The sequence below is a fragment of the Vicugna pacos genome, chromosome 3 (genome assembly GCF_048564905.1).
Source record: "Vicugna pacos chromosome 3, VicPac4, whole genome shotgun sequence".
Taxonomy (NCBI): domain Eukaryota; kingdom Metazoa; phylum Chordata; class Mammalia; order Artiodactyla; family Camelidae; genus Vicugna; species Vicugna pacos.
In genome coordinates this window covers 90,849,791-90,872,379 of record NC_132989.1, presented here as the reverse complement: position 1 = coordinate 90,872,379, position 22,589 = coordinate 90,849,791, and the positions used below count along the sequence as shown (strand labels likewise).

Here is a 22,589-nt window from a genome sequence, read left to right as displayed (position 1 = left end):
TGAATTCTTGCTTACCTAGTCTTACTTTCAGTCTTCTTTCATCCAACACCCTCAAAGTCCATTCTTAAGGGTATCCACATGGCTGTTTCCAGTACAACCTGGCTGCTACATGCAGCTCCTTGGGGTATTATAACTTCCCCCCTTATCAGCCCCAGCACTCCCCCAGCCAGGATTAACCCAGGGATTTAACCCTAATTATAAGCCTAGCAGCCCAAGAGGAGGTAGTGACAGCTTCTGAGAGGAGCCTCTGTAGCATCTTTTATCACAGGGTAAGTACTAGCTCTTACTAGAAAAGAGTAGGTCCCCTCTGCAAATTTTGAGCATTTAGGGAGAGTTGTCAAAGCCAGCATCCTCACAAGCATTTATCCAGATGTTCCTGTCCTATTTTTCAGGATCTTAGGCATTCCCAGGCAGGACCCTGATTTTAGAATAGCAGACCTGTTTTGGCTGAGCATTTAAACATCTCTGGAGTTCTGCAACTTTAACGATTAGATTCTCTGTTGCTCAGCTGTATCTGCTCTTCCACTAGAGTTGGTAAGAGCCTGTTTGTAAGCTACCAAAGAGTCCCCCTGGCTCTCACACCCATTCTTTAAATCTGTAACTTCTTGTTAACAGTTCTCAGTTTCTCATTATTCCTCAGTAGAACGTCAGTTTAATTTAGCAGTAACTAAACCAACTCTACTGTCTTTGTGGGTGTTGTTTCCCTCTATCTTTCAAATGCCTGAATTATTGTACCTGCAAAGCATTCACCTCCACCAGAACATTTCCCCCAGATTACTTCTGATAAAATCTTTAGCAATCAGACCCCCACTGTGTACTAGGAACTACCAGTAATCCACATACTAAGGATGGTGTCCTTATTTCTCACAAAATGGGAAGTGCCCCAATCATATCTGTTTTCTTGTGCTAGTTCATGTCCTCTATAGAGACACCAGATGGGAGTAGACATTCAAGAAATTTATTGGACAAAATGCTTATGAAGGGAAATGGTAAGGAAGCCAGAGAAAGCTGGGTTAACCTTCACCCCGCATGCAAGTCCAACACCTGTGAAGGCAAGGAAAGAAGGTTGGGTAGAAAAACCTTAGACTGCAATGCAGTTCTAAGAAAATTTAAGCACAACTAGTGATTAGCCTTGATACAAATTGTCCTGTGAAGAGTTCCACGTGTCCCAGGACATGCGGTCCTCCTCAGTATTCCAGCCCCACCCTGTCATAGACTGGTTGTAGCCCATGGAAGCAAGGCATCATCTCCAAAGCAGTAATGAATTTCAGTGTGCAGCAGCTGGACACACTGGTCAGTTAGGCTCTCTGCAGTCAGAGATCTGAGAGTTTTCTTTTCATGACCACCTCATAACACATACCATATGACCCAGCAATCCCACTCCTGGGTATTTGTTCAAGAGAAATGAAAACATACATCTACACAGAGAGCTGCACATGTAGGTTTATTGCAACTTTATTCATAATGGTCCCAAACTGGAATCAAGCAAATCCATTAACTGGTTAATAAACAAAGCATGATACATGTATAAGAATAGTAAATCACTCAGCAATAAAAAGAAACAGATACATGAACAATGTGATCATTTCAAAAGCATTGTATTAAAAGAAGCCAGACCCAAAAGGCCACATACTATTTAATTCTGATTATATGACATTCAAGAAAAGGAAAAATTATGACAAAAATCAGATAAATATTTTCCAGTGCATGGGGTTAGGAACTGATGTGGAAAGGGCCTAAGGGCTCTTGGAGATGCTGAAAAAATTCTATTCCTTGCTTGTGGTGATGGTTAAGTGATTGTATACAGTTAGATGATTGTATATGTTTGTCAGAACTCATCTAACTGTATACCTCAGATGAGATTTTGGTGTATATAGATTATACCTGGGTAAACATGACTTTAAAAATAAAATAGCCTAAACAAGGTCAACTATAAAAATTTTAAAAGAAAATAAATACAAATCCAATTATGAACCAAATAATGGTATTATCAAATATGGAATTTATTATTGTGATTAATATAATCAATGAATAATAGGACTTGATGGGGATTTTTGATGAAGAAATGAGGGAATCTGGTGGGAGCTGAAGAAGCTGTGAAATTAAATGCTTCTCTATATCAATAAGATGATACAGTGATCAGTGACAACTTATGTGAACTGCAACATTGTCTCATGTCTCACTATGCACAAGGATCTTCAGAACAGAAAATAATAGCTCCTGGTTTGGTGAGCCAGAAGGCCAGCATATGTGAGCTCGCAACATTACCTAACATCTCACACTGACCTTCACAACAAATTCGTTGCTGCTTTACTTCTACTTCTCAAATCTTATGCAGATTTCTCTTAACAGCCAGCTCTAACCTGGAACCATACAGGTTCTGAGAAATGTAGTCCTAATGTAATTAAGTTAACATAACACAAAGCCATCAAAGATAGGAAGACTAAATGGAGTTAAAATGTAGGATTTTCATTATGTCTGTAAAGTGGTAAAAGTATTAGTTTTATTACATTCTAACAAGTCAAGTATGCATGTTTAATCAGTAAGGTAATCATTAAAGAAAGAATAAGGGAATATTTATCAAACTAATAACTATCAAGGTAATGAAAAGAAAAAAGAATAAAAATAGATATGCGGTCCAAATTAAGGCAAGAAAAAGACAGGGAAAATGGAATAGAATGAAAAAATAAGTAAATAATAAACTGGTAGACTTAACCCCAAATATATTAATAAATGCATTAAATGTAATGACTAAATGTTCCAATTAAAAGATTGTCATAATGGATAAAAATTAAAATCTTATAATAAGCTACTTACAAAAAAAATCTAAAATATAAAGATACAGAAAAATTTAAAAGATGGAAAAGGATACACCATGCAAATGATAACCAACACAAAGCTGGCATAACTATACTAATGTGGAGCAAAGTATACTTCAGTTCAAGAAGCAACGCTAAAGATAAAGATGGAATTTCAGTAATGATAAAATGTTCAATTCACCAGGTAGATACAACAACAATTCTAAATTTATATGTACCAAATAACAGAGCTTTAAATATATGAAGCAAAATTGGCAGAACTAGTAGGAGAAACAGACAAACCTACAATCATACTGAAAAAAATTAATATGTATTTTTATCGTGGAAAAAAAAGTATGCGCAAACAAAATCACTAATAACACAGACTTTTAAACAACAAAATTAACAAACTGGTACTATTTGATATAAATAAACCATTATACCCTATAAATGAATGCAGAATGCACATTATTTTTAAGAGTTCATGAATCATTCAAGAAAATTGACTATATTTTGAAAAAGGCAAATCTCAACATAATTTCAAAGGTCTGAAATTATAGACTAAGTTCTTTGACCACACTGCAATTAAGATAAAGTTGGTAAAATACAGATAATTGGAAAATGCCTGTATGTTTAAAAATTATTGATCAAAGTAGAAATCCCAAAGAAAGAATTTTGAACTTAATTACACAGAAAACATTACATATCAAAACTTGTGAGGCACAAATAAGGCTATATTTATGGGTAAATTTATAACCTTATATACAAATATTGGAAAATGTTAAAAATCAATTATTTAAATATTGTATTAAGAAGTTAGGAGTTATCTAGTAATTTGAGGCCCTCTGTACCTAGAAGTGCAGGCTCTGTGTCCTTCTTTAACCATTAAATATCCTATTTATTTTCTAGGCATTTAAAGAATATTATTCTCTAGATGTTTGAGTACAAATTAGTTTATTCATTCAAAAGCATTCAGTGGGTGACCTTTGTGTTTCAAGCATGTTCCAGGAGCTTGTCAAAAAATACATAAAAGCTACCCTGTGTGTAAAGTTTCTAAAATACATGTTTTATTAATAAAATGCACTGTCTTGTAGATTGTTTAAAATATTAAAAAACATAAGTCTGTAAGATTTTTGAAATGTTAAAATGAATTTTTTTTTTATTCAGCTGAATTAAGTGAAGAAAAGAATAAAGAACTGATAGAGAAAAAGGAGGTGGAAATATCAGAGTTAAATGCAAAGTTAAGAACTCAAGAAAAGGAAAAACAAAGTGAAATAATCAAACTACAGCTAGAAGTAAGTGTTTAAGCCTCTGCTAAATTTGAGGATGCATCCTTTACTCTAGGCCATACTTTGCCTACTTGTCATCAGAGTGAGATAAGTTTCAGGATTAGACACAATCCTGTGAGAGGGCTTCACACACACTCATTCCTCATCACATGCAACGCTCAGGCCCTGTACAACTGTTATCTGCTCTGCCCTTCAGCACTTGGCCTCAAGGTGGGACTCTTCAGTCGTTCAAAATGTCCTGGTTTCCAGAGAGGTATTGTTTCCTCTGAGAGCGAAGACGGATAACTCAGGGGTTACCTGCATTTCCAGCTGAGTCTACTGTTCCAGCAGTGGGGAGAGTATTCCTTATCCTTAACATTATTCTCTCCTCAGCAGAAATTGTGGAACCCCAGTGAACCAATTGGAAATTTATTTTTCTTTATTTGAAATAAAAGAGACAAAGTTGTTGCTAATAAATTTTAAATATATATCACAGAGGCAGACAAACCAGATTTTTTTTAAGGGACTTTCAATAGGGCATCCCAAAGGCTGAAGTTCTTGGGTCCAAAGCCTTTTCAGTTGGTTGCTTAATCAGATGTCAGAATCTCAAAGACATTGATATTTTGACAATATATTTGTCCTTTAAATTTTTTTTCTAGATTCTCCCAATCTCCCTGTCCGTCATTCTTTCATCACTTCAGTTTGACTCCCACTTTACCTTATGTTGTCAGGATTTACCTACTTAGTTAACTTACCTTTCCTGTCCTTTAAAGTTTGATCTCCCTGGGGTGCTTGATGAGGCACCATGTGGAAGACTTGTATAATCAATGAGCAAAAGGGAACTGATGTTGACTTTTGAGGCTCTTTGCTGTTGTTACTGCCTTCTGGTCAAGGGTACCCACAAACCACAGAGAGGGCTAGATGGACAACTAAAGATACAATACGCTGTGTTTCAAGATTGACCATCAACTTCTAATCCATGGCCTGGGAGTGTGCATTTGTTTATCATCCTGGCCCCTCACTGGTTTAACCCAAGTTTCTTGTTTGGTATACAAAACTCTTCTTGCTCTTTATTTTCATTGTATCTATTTCTCTCCCCACACCAGAACACAATCTCACAGTTTATTTTTAGTCCACAATGAGGCCACACTAAACACAAAAGAATAAATTATAACGGAGAATTTTGCAAAAAAAAAAAAGACCTGTAAGAATGGCCTATGAGAATTTTTAAACCTGATTCAGTTTAATGTCAAACCAAGAAGAGTTCAAACTAAATCAAGAAAATCATATCCAAATTCTACTACTTAGCCTCAAAGTTTCTGCAGAAGGGTATGTAAGTTTTTCTCCCATGACTGTTGATTACATTTACTTTCTTTACAAAGTACACTCAGTAACATGAAAATATTTGTATCTATTTTTAAGTTAACTAGATTCCCAACCCTAGTTAACTAGATTCTTAACCCTGCATGAGGAAATCAGCTGAGGTCTTGAGAAAAACATGATGCTGACCCCACTCCAGAATCTCTCTGTAGTGTCTGGGTGTTTGGTCCTTTTAAAAAGCTCCCCAGGTAGTTTTAAATGTAGCTACAGTTAATCTTGTTTGGGTGTGCTTTATTCTTTAAGACTTTTCTGTCTTCTGTTTTACAGTGAATGCACTTAAATTACAGATTATATGTCTGAGGATATAATGGATTATATTTACAGAAACAGTTGTTTCTAATTGTTTAGCTAGAATGTTCGCAATAACTTTCTTTTTAAACTTGATTCAGTTTGATGCCAAACTAGCAAGAGTTCAAACTACATCAAAATCATATCCAGCTTCTACTGTTCTGCCACACAGCATCTATAGGAGGGTATGTGAGTTTTTCTTCCATGGGTATTGTTTAAAAAATAAATTCTTAGTGTGTTTCCATAAAAGTTATCTAATATTTACTAACAATATACTTAACAGTTCTCCTTAAAATATGTCTGTCACATAATCAGAAAGCTATTCGATTTTCAATAACCTTTAAAAGTCACTTTCAGTTTAAACTAGTAAATCTTAGTAGTAAATTAAAATATTACAGAAGTCCTGACTTTTTGGGCCATCTTAGGAATTCCATAATATATTTTGAATTAAGGCTGACTTACTATTCTGAAGTTACTTAGGCGCCCAAATAGATTTCTTTTTGTTCATCTCCTTTATTTATGGTTTATAATTTCAAGCTAATAGGGAGAAGGGAACAAACTAAAATAAATGGTGCTAATGTGTATTTTTGTATCCTTATACCAGTTTTACCCTATTGAGTCCTACAAAACTAAAATTATACACCTTTCAAAAGAAGGTGTTTTTTTTTTAATACCTGCTTCTACTTTAAAAAGCATAGTTTTTGCTGTTGTTTTCTGAACTGCAATAACAACATTTTTCTGCTCCATTTAGAAGCTTCAACATCTTCAAGAAGAAAAAAACAAGGAGATTGCGACTCTTCGTAATACCATTCATGATTTAGAGCAACGCCTCTCTGTCAGCAAAGATTCTCAACTTAAATTTGTTGGCAAAGATTCTCAGTTTAAGCGTAGACGGTTTTGAGCACAGAAGTAAATTCACTAGTTGCTATTTAATTTCTTTAAAAGCAGCTGGAAATTCATTTCTATTGTCAATATAACATACTACTTAAGTAATAACAATGAAAACAAAAAGACAGCTTTAAACTTTTTTATTGAGTTTATTTAAACAAATCCACACTCTTGCCAATTGTGTATCGCATGCTTGCTTAGTAGTATTAACCATAAAGGAGTTCGGGTTTATAGGACTAAGTTTACCTACTGAACCATCATTGACTATGGAAATACTTTCTAAGCAATCAAGAGATAGACAACATTCTTTTATCTTTTTCCTTCTAGCTTTCAAGACTGGCATCTCAAATTTTAAAGAGTAGGATAAAATGCTAGATAAAGAAACCAAGATATATAAAGGCTTCATTCATATGTGATAGTAAAAATCAAGACATGAGTCTGAGATATAAAAGTATAAATGAATATCTAAAATGTAATAGCAAAATATTCACGTGTAAGTACTTTGGGATCTGAAAAGTCAGAATTCACTTCTTTCTTTAAAGATTTAATCTGTTAAAAATGTAAGATTAAAAAAGACAAAAGATAATATTGTTTTGAGAAATAAGTAAAGAAAATGGAAAACATGTCTTTGTTGTTCTTCCTCCATTCTAAGTTGCCAACTATCTAACAGAAACCCCTAGGTCATAGTTTATGTTCCTGTTTTCATTAATGCAAGTAGAATGCTGGAGAAAGAAAAAGAAAAACATATTAACCAAATGCTGCAATCACCTTTCAGTTGCCCTGTAATAAAACTATGGCTTGGGTCAAAATTTCTTTGACTTAAAGTTTAAAATGTGGAAACCAATATAGTGGATTTCTCTGCATTTGCACAAATCCAAGTCCTATTTTTGGATCACTATTAATTAGGTAGTTTATAAAAATGCTGGAAATGTAATTGCCTAGACTGACTTGGGAAGTATGTCCAATTTCAAATATTTAATTTGAAGGTCATTCTCACATTGCTGCCTTATTTTTTCAGCTTCATTTGGTGCTGGCTTCTGTGGGCTTGAGCTGCTGACTTGCCTGTCAGGCAGCTGGAGGCAAACGTCATTGTCAGGACTCAATGACGGTCTCCTCTGCCAGAAGGCCCTGTCAGCTGCATAAAGAGGGGAGGTTTTCTTCACACTGTCAGGTGATTGCAGACCCTGTTTTTTCAAATACCAGATGTCGACAGTGTCAGCATCAGCTACTCAGAGCCAACTTTGAATCTTTGGGGAATTTACAGAATAACTGATTTATGCATCCCTTTCGTCAGAGCTTCTTTTGTGGAAGAGAAAGTTGTAAATTTTTACTTCCTACTGGCATATCTCAGTTCTCTGAGTAACCCTGTCTTTGGGGACCCTTGTGCCTATGGTGGTGACGAAGATCTGAAGGAGGGGGATTCTCAGAAGCATCTGGTGCTTCTGGTTTTGGATACTGTGAAGGATGACTGTTCTCAAGATGCTGATGCCCATGATGATGATGGTGATGGTGACGGTGATGGGGATGAGGATGAGGATGAGGCTGTGGAGCCTCGGTAGTTTGCTCCTCTGTAGCCAAAGAGACGTTTTTACAGAAGTCTTCATGTTCTTGGGTCTGAAGTAACAAAAATCGACAAAACTATAGATTTAGCAAGAATGAATGAAAAATGATTTGTAGAGCTAACATATATGAAATTCAAACCAGTTAATTAGTATTGAACTGGCTTTGTTTTTCCAGCATCATATTGATGAGGGAAAAATCTGATGTCAGTCTCAACACCTACACTTTTTATTAAAATTTGGTTCCCAGCTATATCTCATAATAAAGTACTTCTTGTGCAAAGTTTGCCTTTAACCAAAGAATCCTCAAGCATCTTACAAACAAATCAACATTAATGTTTTGAAAGTAGATTAAAAAAGATGTAATACAATTAAAGTTTTAACAATCCACCTAAGCTTCTGTACTAGTCAGCAGAATTCAAATTTTCCTTTTCTTATCAAGAACATTTCCTAAATTTTCAAGAATTCTGAGGAAATACATAGGCTTAAAAAGAAAGCCAAGCCACTATATTTGTATCTGCAAAAACAAAACTAAATAAACTAGTTATAAGAACTTAGATTGACTGCAGTAAAGTCAAACAAATATCAAATCCTAAAATCAGTTTACCTACATGGAACCTTTCACACCTGTGTCAACAACCGAATCTAATATTATATTCTGAAACAAACTAATTCCTAATAATTCAAAAATGCCAACAAACTCTGCTCAAAATCAAGTTTTTTACACCTCAGCTTTTGCCAGGAAATGTTTTGAACTTCACTAAAGCTTTGTTAATGTGTTTCTACTATACTGCTGTCAGCTGAAAGTAGCAAATTACTTCCCATTTTGGACTAAGCATAATATTCCTCTCTGCATGAATCTAGTTCTTTCATTTGCTGAAAGTCTTTTCTTTATTGTTTTATGTGCCGAAAATCATAGGCTCAAAGCTTATAGATATGGCAATGTAATATTAAACCTCAACCTAAAATTATTTGTAAATAAAGTTATAAAATCAACTTGAGCAATCAAAGACTCACTAAGTGGTATGGTTTGGTGTTTTGAAGGTTTTGAAAGGTTATAAATTCCATTGGATTTTAACTACAACTACTAAGTGGTACTTTTTTTGGTTGTTTCTGAATTACTTTTGAGAACTTAATAGTGTTTAATTAAAAACTTATAAACAATTTGATAAATGTTTATATTGTGTAATGTTCTAAATCTTCAAAGATTAAACAAAGAAAATAACTACAGTAGTAATCTAATTAGTTCCAAGAAACCAATTACTATATTTCACTGATTTTACAATGTATTTTTTTCACATTTTAGTATCTTTAAAATTAGAATGCATCCTACAATTGATATAGTATTGTGTCCTACCTTAACAGCATTTTTTAATAGCACATAAATAATGTGTCATATAATTGGTGGCATCAAGGATGCAATGAAATAGAAAAACTCCCAATTTGATTTGGCATGTCAGATACCTATGATATATTTACTGATAGCTTGTAAACTTTAAGCATGTTATGGAAATTGTTTCTGCCTTTGTTTCAACGTACCTAGGTGTATTTACAACTCTTAGATATTTGCAAAAATCCAAAATACTGAAAAAAATCCCCAAATATGAGGAAGCAATATAGCTGACATTAAGCACTTAGTGTAAGTTAGACATTGAGTTAGTCCCTTATTTGTATTATGTCAGTCTCATCTGTAAAAGCAGTAAAATAACCCCCACAGGGTTATTATGAAGATTAAAATGTGAAAAATGACATAACTAGAGTAATTAACCTATTGAGCTTCTTAACTTAATTAAATGATTCATTAAAATTTGAATGGCTTTCTTTAGAGCTGGAAAAATCTAAAGGAAGTACAGCTCACAGATAAAATTCAAAATTGTTTTTAAACCTGAGTTCACATTTTGCCAACTTGCTCCATCAAGGAAACATTGCTTGGAATTATTTTCCTTCTCAACATGGGGCGGAGGAAGAAATGTAGTTAATATTAGCTAAAATCAATTCCTTGAGTATCTTTTTCATAAACAATATGTAAATATAGTGTTTCTCATAACAAGGAATAAATATTCTCATGGTTGTTAGGAAAGAAATAACAGTAATGAGTTAAAAAAAAGTATTCCATTGTGAGATAAATGCAGTAGATTTAACTGCATTGTATAGGCACTTCACAGAAAAGCTGACAGTTTTACATTCTTGGTAAATTAAGTAGTTATCTGGGCCCCAATTTCACTGCAGGCGATGCCATGGATAATCTCTGTTATCACCATGCTCGTGTATGAATCTACAATAAATTCTTTAAGCACTAATACTCATGCACCACCATTTGATGGTAATTGAAATATGTAATCTACTCTGATTTTTGTTTTCTAAACTCCTCCTAGATAGAAGCAGCAATATGGATCTTGACAAGATGTTTTAAAGTATATGTTAAATAACAGAAAGTGTGTGTAATTATTAAAATTACTGTTGTGGTTTATTTTTAGTACACCAGCAGAAACATTGATTAGCTAATTAGTTGTGAAACACTAATTTATTTAGATAGTTCTTAAAAGATACCCTCTTTTCTCTCTGTAAAAATAATTAAGAAAAATACCTTGAGAGAGCAGTTTCCACATTTATTTTCACAGTAAACAATCTTAATGGATTCTTCTACATATGGGAAAGTTAGGAAGGAGAAAGGCAAACCAAGATGATACACAAGGTGGCCACATCTAAAAAAAAAAATACAATGTCATTACAACACTTTTTGTACCATAATCCTACTCATGCACCATCTGGGATACGTATTACAGGTTGAATGATCTTATAACTAAGATAAGACCCTTTCATACCTTCAGGAAATTTCCTTGAATGGGGTCTCAAACCAGCTCCTGGCACTACATACCAGATCAAGTCATGACAAGACTACAGTGAGTCTAACATTAGCATTTTGAAATGTGAAATAGATACGTCACATTAATGTCGAAACTGTGTAGTGCAGTTATTGTGACTTGGTCAAATACAATTTTGTAATTGACTTATAAATCCTACCAATGCTCAAACCACTAACTTATCATAAATCAGGCTCTGCAAATCACACGATCTTTTCATGACAGCTAAGGCAGCACAAAGTCCACACAATAAGAAATCACAGCATAACACAAAGAGTCTTAAGGCTTGGCCAGTAACCCAGTGATTTATAAAAATACCGATGCAACAAACATTTCAGCGCAATGAAAGAAAAGGAACTATAACACTTGGCGTTCTCAGAAGTTCTTGCCCACGTTTAACCCTGTATAGATAGTTTTATATGAATTCCAAAAGGTTACACTCTGCAACAGAATAAATTAGAAGTCTGCAATCCTAAAAGAAGGACATGTAATATTAAAAATATTTAGAGTAAGACCAAGTAGGGCTTAGGCCTAACAGAGTCTGGTTCTCTGTTCCTGAAAAAAAGAAGGAAAACAAACCAGCACCAACTAGGAATGTTGGTGATAATAATACGCATTGAGGCTCCTTCAAAATACAACGTTTTACTCATAGAATCAAACGGTGATTCAAGCAGATTATACCTAAACGATCAACATACTTTATAGCTCAGAAATGCGGGTTTAGTAATTAAATTAGAGATAAGCAAGTGGTCTGCAAAGTATGGTTATTCATCTGCAAAAATTTTAAGTTAGAATTGTATGTGATGTACAAATTGATCCTTCTTTTTATTTAATCAGAATGCTAATTTACAGGGGAAAATAGTATAGTCAGTTTTCTTTATTTCCCTACTGGAATGGTGAATTCTTCTGTGTGAAAGGAAGCCATTAAAACCAAACATTTTAATGGGCTCACTTTGAAACTGAGTATATGGTAACAGAACAAAAGCAGATGTCTTATTTTAAATTGTTTATTATTAAATTAAATACAAAGCAAGCACCTTTTAACTTGGGGGGGTGTATGCATGTGTGTACACACCTGTCATATATGAGGAAGTCATCTTTATTTCCGTTTAAAAGCGTCCAGACATCTGTTTGGTTTTCCTCTTGTTGATAAACAGGAATATGCTCTGACACCTTATTTTTAAGATGCATATATTTTAATCGAGAAGAGAGACCTTGATGATTAACAACAACAAAGGAGATGTTAGAGTATCCATCTTTCTCCAGTTTTACTCGCAGGTCTTCCAATCTAAAATATTTGGGAAAAATACAAAAAAAAGGAATAATCTCAATTAATTTTATTAGTGACTTCTCCCTTTCTCCTCACTATTTTTCTACATGAAACACTTGTTATTTTTTACTTACTTATACCTCTTCTTCATATTGTTGTAAAAGACTAAAACTTTTGTCTTTCTAATTATTTATTGAGCACTTATGCTTAGCTGAAACCGTATGCCAGTTCCTGTACAAACATTAGCCCATTTTTCCTCAGATTAATCCCATGCAGTGTATTTTTTTAAATCCATCTCACAGTTACAGAGAATTGTACCCAATAAATATTTGGCAAATAACCCAACAAATATATATTTACAAATCTGTTAAATGACTCAAGACCTTTGGTGACAAGTCTGGTGTTCATTCTACTCTGGCAAAGCTCTGGTCTCTGCTTCCTATATTGAAATAACTAATCCATTTGCAAGAGTGTATTATAGAACATTTTCATTACACAAGTAATGCATATTTAGTAGAGTATTAAAAAATATAGGTACACAAAAAGAAGAAAACATTTCCATAGCTCCAGAAAAACCACTATTAAACATTTTGGTGTCTATCCTCCTAGTCTTCTTTCTTCTAGCATGTTCTATGCAAACATATAGTTTTTCAAAAGGTGTGATTTAATAAACACATCTTTTCTATTTTTATTTTATCTATATATGTATTTAGTAGCTATCCCTTAAGAAATCAGATCTAGACCACAGAAAGACTGCCTCACCTGGATGCCTGCAGAATGCACAGGTATCAGCTGGCCTGAAGAAGAGCAACCACGGTCACTGAGCCATACGAGTCCAGCATCGGGTCTTGACCATTGATGTGCCAGGCTGGAGGTTTCTCACAAAAGGAGCTTTGCTCCTGGCTCTCTGTTCCTCCCCCGGGGAGAAGACAGAGAGCCAGGGCCAGCCCCAGGCCTCTCCACATTGCTGGGGTTGTCCTGTAAAAATAATCTTCTGTCATCTTCAGAGGCGACTTCACAGTCATAACTAGGAATTTCTATTAAATCCAGCAGGTATAATTCTACTTTCTACAAATACCTAGCCAGTAGACTCTGTCTCCATGTTGTTGGGCTCATTATGTTGGGCCTCTCTACACCAAATCTCCCTATAAAGGGGGAAGGATTAGCCAGAGGCAGGGACGTTGCCAAAGCACCTCTCAGCTATCCAACTTAGCAAGATCCTTTAGTAAGCGTGCTATGGGGGTCTGCCTGAGCAGGTGGCCCAGCACCTCTCTAGCAGCTATATAGAGTATCTTGACAAAAGCCTAACTAAAGGAAGAGAAATAAAGGGGAGGGGGGTGATTTAAGAGATGATAAATTAAATGATTTATTAAGGCCATCCCAAATATTCTAACATCTTTAAAATTCTAATATTTAAAAAAGGAGAGGCTATATCTGGACTAAATCTAGGGTATTTCTGTAGGATAGTATTTATATTGATGATATAATTATCCTTAGCATAGCTATCATTTATTGAGCATTTATAGAACTACATGCAGGGGGCACTAAGCACTTTTTTATACCATGTCAGTTAATCCTTACAACTATGTGACCACTGCCCTTTTGCAGTTGAGAAAACTATGGCTAACAGAGAGTTTAGGCATCTTGCACAATTCCACACAGGTGGTAGGTCACAAGGGAAACTGCATTCAAACCAGTTCTGCTAATTCCAAAACATGACCTCTTAGCTACTGCTGTATATTGACTGTTTTTAGACCAGGTCACCTTTAATCACTCTAGTAGCCAGGATTTGGGGCTTTTTATGCCCTAGGATGGCAAAGGGAACACTAAATTATTCAAACTGTTTTGTTTCTTACTGGAATGGCTAGGCTTTCCCTAGCTTCTAGAACAAAAATTCAATAGTTACAGACCCTTCAGCATAAACTAAGCACCTGGCACCCTCACCATACATATAGCACACATTCCAAAGGGCTAAATAGTGAATATAAATGAAAAAGCTATTTCACTCATTTCTCTGTTTTTTTGTGTGTGTATTTTTTATTGAAGTCAGTTTACAATGTTGTGTCAATTTCTGGTATACAGCATAATGCTTCAGTCATACATGAACATACATATATTCACTTTCATATTCATTAGTTTTTTGATGAAAAAAATAACCAAAGCCATTGGTAGAGGGTAGTGGATTAGAGTTCACACTTTCAGATTTTCCTCTGTCACTATAATCAAAAGCTGTTCAACTTGGTTTTAAGATTATTTTTTACATAACAAACTTTGATTATAATTACAGCTGTCAGACAGCTATCTAAAATAATGAAAATAAATAACAAAATTAGATTTACTGGAAGATGATGTGATAACAAAACGAGTTGTGAATTTCACTCGTCCCATCACGATTCAGTCACAAAACCCAGATTTGTTGGCCACACATAGACCTACATTTGTTTAAAATTCTCCATGAAAAGGCAAAAAACACAAAAACTTTTTCCACCCTCTTCCCCTGAACTTAAGACCTGCGTCTGAGGGCCCTTCCTCATTCACCTAAGGGTATCCACTCACCCCTTAAACCGCAAAACCTTGCATTAAATCACAGATCACCTGATTTTGACCTGGGTTTTAACTCTTTCACGGGTGACCATTTCCACAGAATGGACTGAACCTTGTGTTTTTGTTTTTTTTTTTAGCCCTGAAACTGCTCACAACATCCCTGGCTGTTTCCACAGCATTGTAGAATGGCTAAATTTCAGTCTCTGCTCTTCAAACCCACAGGCTGTTTTTGCCCTCAGAGCTCTCACCCCGCATTTCAGTGGGAAGCATTTACGCTTGAGCATACAATATTGCCTATATAAGAACACAACTTTTTGCAGAGTGAAAGTATTTGACTTCTCCAGTCTCCCCTGCCCCCATCCCCACCCTTGGCCACGCAGAAGGCAGGGCAGAAATCAGAAGAACTGCCAAGTCCCCCCGCACCCACCACACTGAAGTTTAGATCCTTCTGCTCTTTCTTTCGTATTACTTCTATGTTCTTTGCTTTACCCACTTCTTTTTTTAAAGTCTATTCTGAGAGAAACATTTAATCAGACTCAAAATTCAAATCATTTACCAAACTCTTGGAGTCAAGTTTGGGAAACACAAAGCTCCTACTTACACAACGCCTTCTGACTGGCCTGCTCCCTTTGTCTTTGCTCAGCTGGGCGGCTCCACAAAACCACAGCCAGAAACGCGGATATTTATAGTCCTGTTGTTTACCTCACCCCTCAGCTACAGTCCAAAGTTCAGTGTCCACTCAGGCTGTGACCTTGCAAGCAGGGCAAAGCCCTGAATTGATTATTGCAATCAACTTTAAAAAAAAAAGTAGAAACCACTGCCACGCATAAAATGGGTGGGGGAGGGTAGTTTTTGTCAATTACTGATTTATTCCCCACCCATTTTAGTCACCCCAGTATCTAGGATTTAATGGTACAGTCGGGGGCGGGAGGAAGGGCTAAGGGTAAAGAGGGCCTCCAAGTCACGCTCTTTTCCAAACTATAATAGGGGAAAATACTTGCTGAGCCAGCGACTTGAGCTGCTGCTTTAAACAAAATTTAAAAAAAAAAATTTTTTTTCTTCCTTTTGCTTTGTAGTGGCCAGGTGCTAGCCTAACCCAAACTATGTGAGTTTTGTTAGAAAAGGCACCTGCTGTTTCAAATCTTTCCAGTCTCCTCCTGTTACAGACCTGCTTGCATTATTTCGCAATCTTTAAAATCTGAATCTCTGTCGATCAACCAGGACCTCTGCTCCTTTTTTGTTTGAGGGGGAAAAAGTAAGAAAATAAGCCTCCTATCTGCAGGAGAGCAGGCCTCATTTTTCTCATCAAAGAAGTCCTACTCCCTGGAAGACCTATGCATCCCACAGACATGTTAAGAATCTAATGTAAAATCTTTACAAATTTAAGTACCATCCAAATAAAAGTTAGCTGTGATAGTAACTGGACATGGATAAGGGTATGGAAATTTCAAAATGTTCAAAGAAAATAGAAGGTGCCTACTGTTTCAGAGAGGGGTAAGTTCTTTCCACCAACTGCTACAAATGAGCACAGCAGTGATGGGTAAGGCAAGGAGCAAATGTCAAATGATGTCAGCCCTGGAGAGTGATGGTTTTCAAGTAAGCCTTGTTTTCACTACCAATGCATTTTGTCCAAACAAACTGCTATTGATTGCTGTGTGCTGGGTACTGTTGTACAAGGTGCAGGAAGTACAGAAAGGCCCAGCTGTTATCTTTCCTGTAAAGAAACATATTATCAAAGTAGAAGCCTGACATTTGAAAGCCAAATTCTATTTACTCACTCTAAGCAGGAGGTATTAACCTTTTTGGGGTCCAGATCCTTTTGAGAATCCAGTAAATGCTCAGTTTCTCCCCAGGGGGAAAAATGCACATATACCTACTTGCTTTTTAAAAGAACCTTGTGAAAAAGTCTCATATAAAACAGATAGTCCTCCCTCTGGTTCATTTTCTTGACAAATCTAAATAGGGTGAGTCTGTCTGCAGCAGGAAATTGAGTATTTCAACATCACCTCCTTTCTTTACATGTAGCTTAGCAGCTGCCTCCTGTGCCAAAGAATTCCCTCTAAGCATGCAGCTAGCTCCAAAGCAAAGTACATAGGACTGTGTGTGTCCAGGCCAGTGTGTGTCCAAAACCAAAAAGGAGATGACAGAGAGCTTGCAATGTTGGAAGGGAATTCATTCTTTTCTTTTTAATTGGAGTACAGTTGATCTACAATACAATTTCAGGTGTACCTCAAAGTGATGCAGACAATTATCTTGTAGATTCTTTTCCATTATAGGTTATTACAAGATACTGAATACAGTTCCCTATGTTATACAGTAAATCCTTGCTGCTTATCTATTTTATATATAGTAGTTTGTATCTTTTAATACCATATGCCTAATTTATCCCTCCCCTCCCTTTCCCCTTTGGTGACAATAAGTTTGTTTTCTGTCTGTGAGTTTCTGTTTTGTAAACAAATTCATTTGTATTATTTTTTAGATTTTACATATAAGTGATATCATATGGTAGTTGTCTTTCTCTGTCTGACTTATTTCACTTAGTATGATCATCTCTAGGTCCATCCATGTTGATGCAAATGGCAACATTTCATTCTTTTTTATGGCTGAGTAATAGTCCATCGTGTGCCTGTGTGTGTGTATCACATCTTTTTAAACCAATCGTCTGTGGATGGACACTTAGGTTGCTTCCATGTCTTGGCTGTTGTAAGTACTGCTATGATCACTGGGGTGCATATATCTGTTCAAATTAGAGTTTCCTCTGGATATATGCCCAGGAGTGGGATTGCTGGATCATAGGGTAAATCTATTTTTAGCTTTTTAAGGAACCTCCATACTGTTCTCCATAGTAGCTGCACCAATTTATATTCCCACCAACCATGTAGGAGGGTTTGACGGGAATTCATTCTTAATAGCCTTTTCTGTGCTGGGCAATCTGGGTCTTGTCAGCATTTTTAAGAAAGCAGAATTTTCAAGCAAACCTTTATTGGGTATTAAATCAAATTACAAACAAAATCAAACAAACATGTATTAGGTGCTCAGGCTGGGCACAATGCTGAGGTCCCTTGTTCTAAAGGACCTCAAAATCTAACAGAATAGACAGACATGTAAGCACGAAAACACACTGGAAAATGTGACAATGTCTAGGATGCTATAAGCACAAGGTTCTGTTGGAAACTTGGAAATGAAAAAAGAAGCCTTTTAATCCAGCCTGGATAGGACCAGCACGGTAGTTCAGCATGCTCTCAAACAAGTTCAACAGTCACTTTATATTAGGTTTTGCACTCTACCTCCAAAGCCCCCAGAAAATCTGACCACAGCACTGTCTAGAATGTTATTTTATTTCAAGTTTTATGAATGATTAAAATCTCCTCATAGGTTGTCCAGCCCCACCATACAGTGAACGTTAAGATTACTGTCCTTTTGGGTTGAACTTTATCCTAATGATCTCATCCCTCACAACTTCCAGCCCTGGAGCCACGAATCCATCTTTCTTCATACTGTCTCATTCTTTCACATCCTTATCATTTTCCCCTACAATGTTTATTTAATCCATGGTTTTAATAAGCATTCTCAACTTTTTATGGTGGTGGTTGATTTCTATGGAGAATAGGGCCCTAAGAATCTGGAAGAGAGAAGGGCTGTGAACTGTGATTTTACAAATCAGTTTATTAGCTAACGCAGGTGATAATATGACAGTGATCCATTAATATTTATAAAACATTGATGTCTCAAATTATTAAAAAGTGAGTTTTATTACCATATGAAGGGCCTATATAAAACATTAACTCCTTTAGCTTGGTTGTTAGGTGGTGTTTTACATGCAAAGAGAAATGAAGACTTCTCCAATATTTTGAGAAATGGAACCTTTTGACCTAAATTACTCTTCCTCCCCTTTCATATACAAGAAGGTGCCCTAGACCTCATCCTATGCCTTGTATCAAACATGATACTGTTTGAGCATTTATGTTGAAAGGTAAGCTACTGAGTACGCAAAGGGCACCCAGGAAAAAGCAAGATGTTTGCAAAGTAAACAAGCGAAAGAATAATGGCCGAGGAGGTCATGGAACAGCAGCTTGGATTAGATAAGGACTAATTGGATCCTTTGCGATTCATATGAAACTGAAATATGCTTTGAAGGGAGCTCTTCCTCAAGTACACAAGTTTACAGATCTGAGAAATGTTTTATATACCAAACATGACAGCAATTAAGGGGATAACTACATAGAGTGCCAAATTCCATGCGGGACTGAGCACAGAGAGAACCAAAATCAGAAGAACTTTATTTGAAATGGGATGTTATTAATTTAAAATTTTTTAACTACTCTAAACCAGAGCCAGCTCCTGCAGCTCCCCATGGGACATGGTATTGGCATCAACATGCAAGGAGCACAGGGGCATCAAATGGCCTCCAGACCACATGTAGGGCAGGAAAAATAATTTTCTCTCTATCCTTCTAGGCTCTTGGCTGAGACTCTCCCTGGAATACAAGATAGAGTAACAGGAGGAAAACAAACAAGTTTAATAACATGCAGTCCTCCTGTAGAGTTGGGAGATATCTAGGAAAACTGAGTAACTCCCAGAAATGGCCCAAGCCACCCCCTTAAAAATCATCTCCAGCTAAAGACAAAAGAAGATGTTGGGAGGTAGGGGAGTCAATTATGGGCAGCAACTGGGGAAAGCACAGTAAACAAGGGTAAGGTTGTTATGCAGATTTAGGTCATTGCCTTCTCCACTGATAAGTTTCCAGAGATTTGGTCATCCTCCTCTTCCTGTTACAGAGAGGGAGATACCCTTACAGACGGAGAATTCCCTTATAAAAGTGAACAGCCCTTACAAAAGGGTAACTTGTACTTAGTTTTCAGATCTTCTCCTGTGTCTGAGGTTTCTTTGAATTAACAGCCCAAAGAGACATAGAACCAATGAAGCTCAAGTGATTATTCATTTCCTCACATATCCTAGACACAGAAAACATAGGTCTGTCTAATGAATTCCTTCTCAAAACTAATAATGCCTTAGACTGGCTGCTAAAAACTGTTCATGCCCATTTCCCTTAAAACGTAGATTTCTGTTGTATGTCTACCATGCTATCCAGTTTGCAAAGAGGCCAGGTTTATACAATTGAAACATTTTTTCCAGAACCACTCCTCTAATCTCAGTTAAATGGATATTTCAAGACAATCTACGTTCATTTTCTGGTGGTCTTAATTTTCCACTTAACTTTACATATTACCAAAAAGTATTCTAGGACTTGTGTTGATGATTTCTCAAATCATAAGAGTCTTCTTATGGAATCTTACAGCAAATATTATTAGTTTTCTGGAAGAATAATCAATTAAGTGTAATAATTTCAGACCAGGTAGCCTTGTATAATATTCATTAAAAATAACTCAACGTTTCAAAAAAGGAAATACAGTCTTAAATTGTATACTATACTGGTGGAAAGTATATATTGCTGGGTAGAAATAAATATAGTTATTCTCTACATACTGTTTCACAACTATTTTTAATTTAATAATATATCATGGACATCTTTCCAAGCCATAGACATCCTTCTATGTCCATATGACAGAGTTACCTCATTCTTTCTTTAAAACTGCACATTATTTCATTCTATAAACGGTCATTAATATATACGCCCTTCTTAATGGAAGTTGTTTCCAATTTTCAAAATGTAATTGGCTACATCTATATCTGTCTATCTGTATCTTTGTAAGTGACATATAATTTCTACTTGAAATAACATTGCTGGTCAAAGGAAATGTATATTTCAAATTTTAAATGTTACTACCAAATTGCCCTTCCAAGTGTACCAAATTATACTCCACTCAAAAGTATATGGCAGTACTAATTTCCATCATCAAATTATTGTTTGAGTTTATTATTTGTAAGTTTACTGACTATTAGTTCACTAGGGCTGCCATCACAAAGTACCACACATTGGGCAGCTTAACAACAGAAATTTATTTCCTCTCAGTTCTGGAGGCTAGAAGTCCAAGATCAAGGGGTCGGCAGGGTTGGTTTCATTTGAAGCCTCTCTCCTTGGTTCACAGAGGACCATTTTCTCCCTTTGCCTTCATGTGGTCTTCCTCTATGCATGCCTATACCCTAATCTCTTCTCAAGAGGACACCAGCCATGTTGGATTAGGACCCACCCATATGACCTCATTTTACCTTAATCACCTCTTTTGATACCCTGTCTCCAAATACAGTCACATTCTGATGTATTGAGGTTAGGATGTCAACATACAAATTTGGGGGAACACAATTCAGCCCAAAGCACTGACCATCTGTACTCTCTTTTCTATGAAATGCTAGTTAATTATTTGTATATTAAGGAAAGTATGTTTTCTCTGTATGTCTTTCTTTGCTATTTTATGCATCAACTTATATGAATGCATCTTTTAAATTCTGGTGCATTAGCAATGTAAGGCTAAATGCAGAAGGGATTTTGCTAGTCATACATCTTTAGAACACGAGCTAGAAGCATGACACCTCAATTTCTCTTGGGGTTTTCAGACTAGGTTTTACTATAACTTAGGTTCAATGTAATGCTGATAGTATGGGGACATTCTGGCTGTTAAATACATAAAACCAGCACTTAGCTTTAAATTCTCCTCTTTTATTGCCCTATTATTAGCCCTCCAGTACTGGCACAAGTGGTCGTGTCATTCCAGAAAGAAATTTTTTTTAAAGCAGCTGTTTGTAGAACCAGCTCTAGGCAGGTAAATAATTATCTCTATGGTTTAGTTTGAGGAGCACAAAATAACTTCTTCTGTGCCTTAAGTAAAATATTCCTTGTCTCCAAAAAGCCCTAGGATAAAGCAAATGGTTATGTGAGAGGGAAGGGGGCCATTCCCAGTTGCCCAGACAGTGCTTCTGGGGAAAGAAGGATCTGCACTAGGGGGAAGGAGGCTCTGCTAAGTCCTCCAGCTGTTGGCTGCCACCTGACTCATCACAGCAAACTTCTCGGATTACTACTTGGAGCCTAAAGAGCAGACTGATTTCAGATGGGCATGCTGTGCAGTTATGAAAAGGCAGATTTGAAACCCTCAAACTTCATGCTTACACTCTATGCAGGGAATGATTCCAAAACCGCTCTCCTCAACGGTCTTCCAGCCTCTTCGTAAACACCTCCAGCTGGAAAAGCTCACCACTCTGCGAGGCAGTGAGTTCTCTCACTGAGCCTCTCGCATTGTAAGTCTCCCTACTGGGACCTGAAGTCTCGCGGGCTAAGCTCTGCACTCAGGAACCGCACAGAAGAGCACATAACCTAAAGCTGATGAGGTAGCCATTGTGCATAGCTCCCTCCTTATGAATTCTACCTCTCTTTGTGTTCCCACTGCAGTTACCCTGGGAGATAACACAGGTGAAGCTAATATTTGCAAGTAGTAAGTTCCAGTGGAAAATATTTCCCTCTATGGTGCTTTGGTGCCCGGACAGTCTGTGGTAACCACATCCTCTTAAATGTCAAGTGTTTAACTACAGGGGCTGAAAGCTAGGGCTGAGTAATGTACCAATAATGTTGCAAAAGTGCAAAAAGAGACGAGCATTGCTATAAACAAATGAGGCCTTAGTTATGTAATATGCTAGGTTTCCAGTTCTTCAACTCCCTGATCGCATACCATCAGACCCAGACTCTGGCATCCAGCTCCTGTATCTTGAAGACCTTGGAGGCATCTGAATCTTCAGAACATCCCTCGACCTGACCTTGGCTGCAGCTTCTCTTGGTG

General features: G+C 36.4%; 2 protein-coding genes across 6 annotated transcripts in view; one reads left to right on the top strand and one right to left on the bottom strand.

The window, feature by feature from the left end:
• CCDC152 (coiled-coil domain containing 152) overlaps positions 1 to 7,245 on the top strand; it is a 29,201-nt gene extending 21,956 nt beyond the window's left edge. For all 5 annotated transcript variants that reach the window (XM_072958728.1, XM_072958730.1, XM_072958729.1 and 2 more), the window contains 3 exons: positions 3,966 to 4,093; positions 5,836 to 5,919; positions 6,486 to 7,245. In XM_072958728.1, coding sequence (XP_072814829.1) covers positions 3,966 to 4,093; positions 5,836 to 5,919; positions 6,486 to 6,635 — 362 coding nt within the window. In that variant the 3' untranslated portion in view covers positions 6,636 to 7,245. The remainder of the gene's footprint in view (positions 1 to 3,965; positions 4,094 to 5,835; positions 5,920 to 6,485) is intronic.
• On the bottom strand, positions 6,748 to 15,618 carry SELENOP (selenoprotein P). Its single transcript, XM_015242110.3, has 5 exons — positions 15,461 to 15,618; positions 13,078 to 13,293; positions 12,121 to 12,333; positions 10,769 to 10,886; positions 6,748 to 8,236 (listed from the first exon to the last, which is right to left on the bottom strand). The coding sequence occupies exons 2-5, from the start codon at positions 13,278 to 13,280 to the stop codon at positions 7,598 to 7,600; spliced, it is 1,173 nt and encodes a 390-aa protein (XP_015097596.1). The 5' UTR covers positions 13,281 to 13,293; positions 15,461 to 15,618; the 3' UTR covers positions 6,748 to 7,597.
• Between the last annotated feature and the right edge of the window lie 6,971 nt (positions 15,619 to 22,589).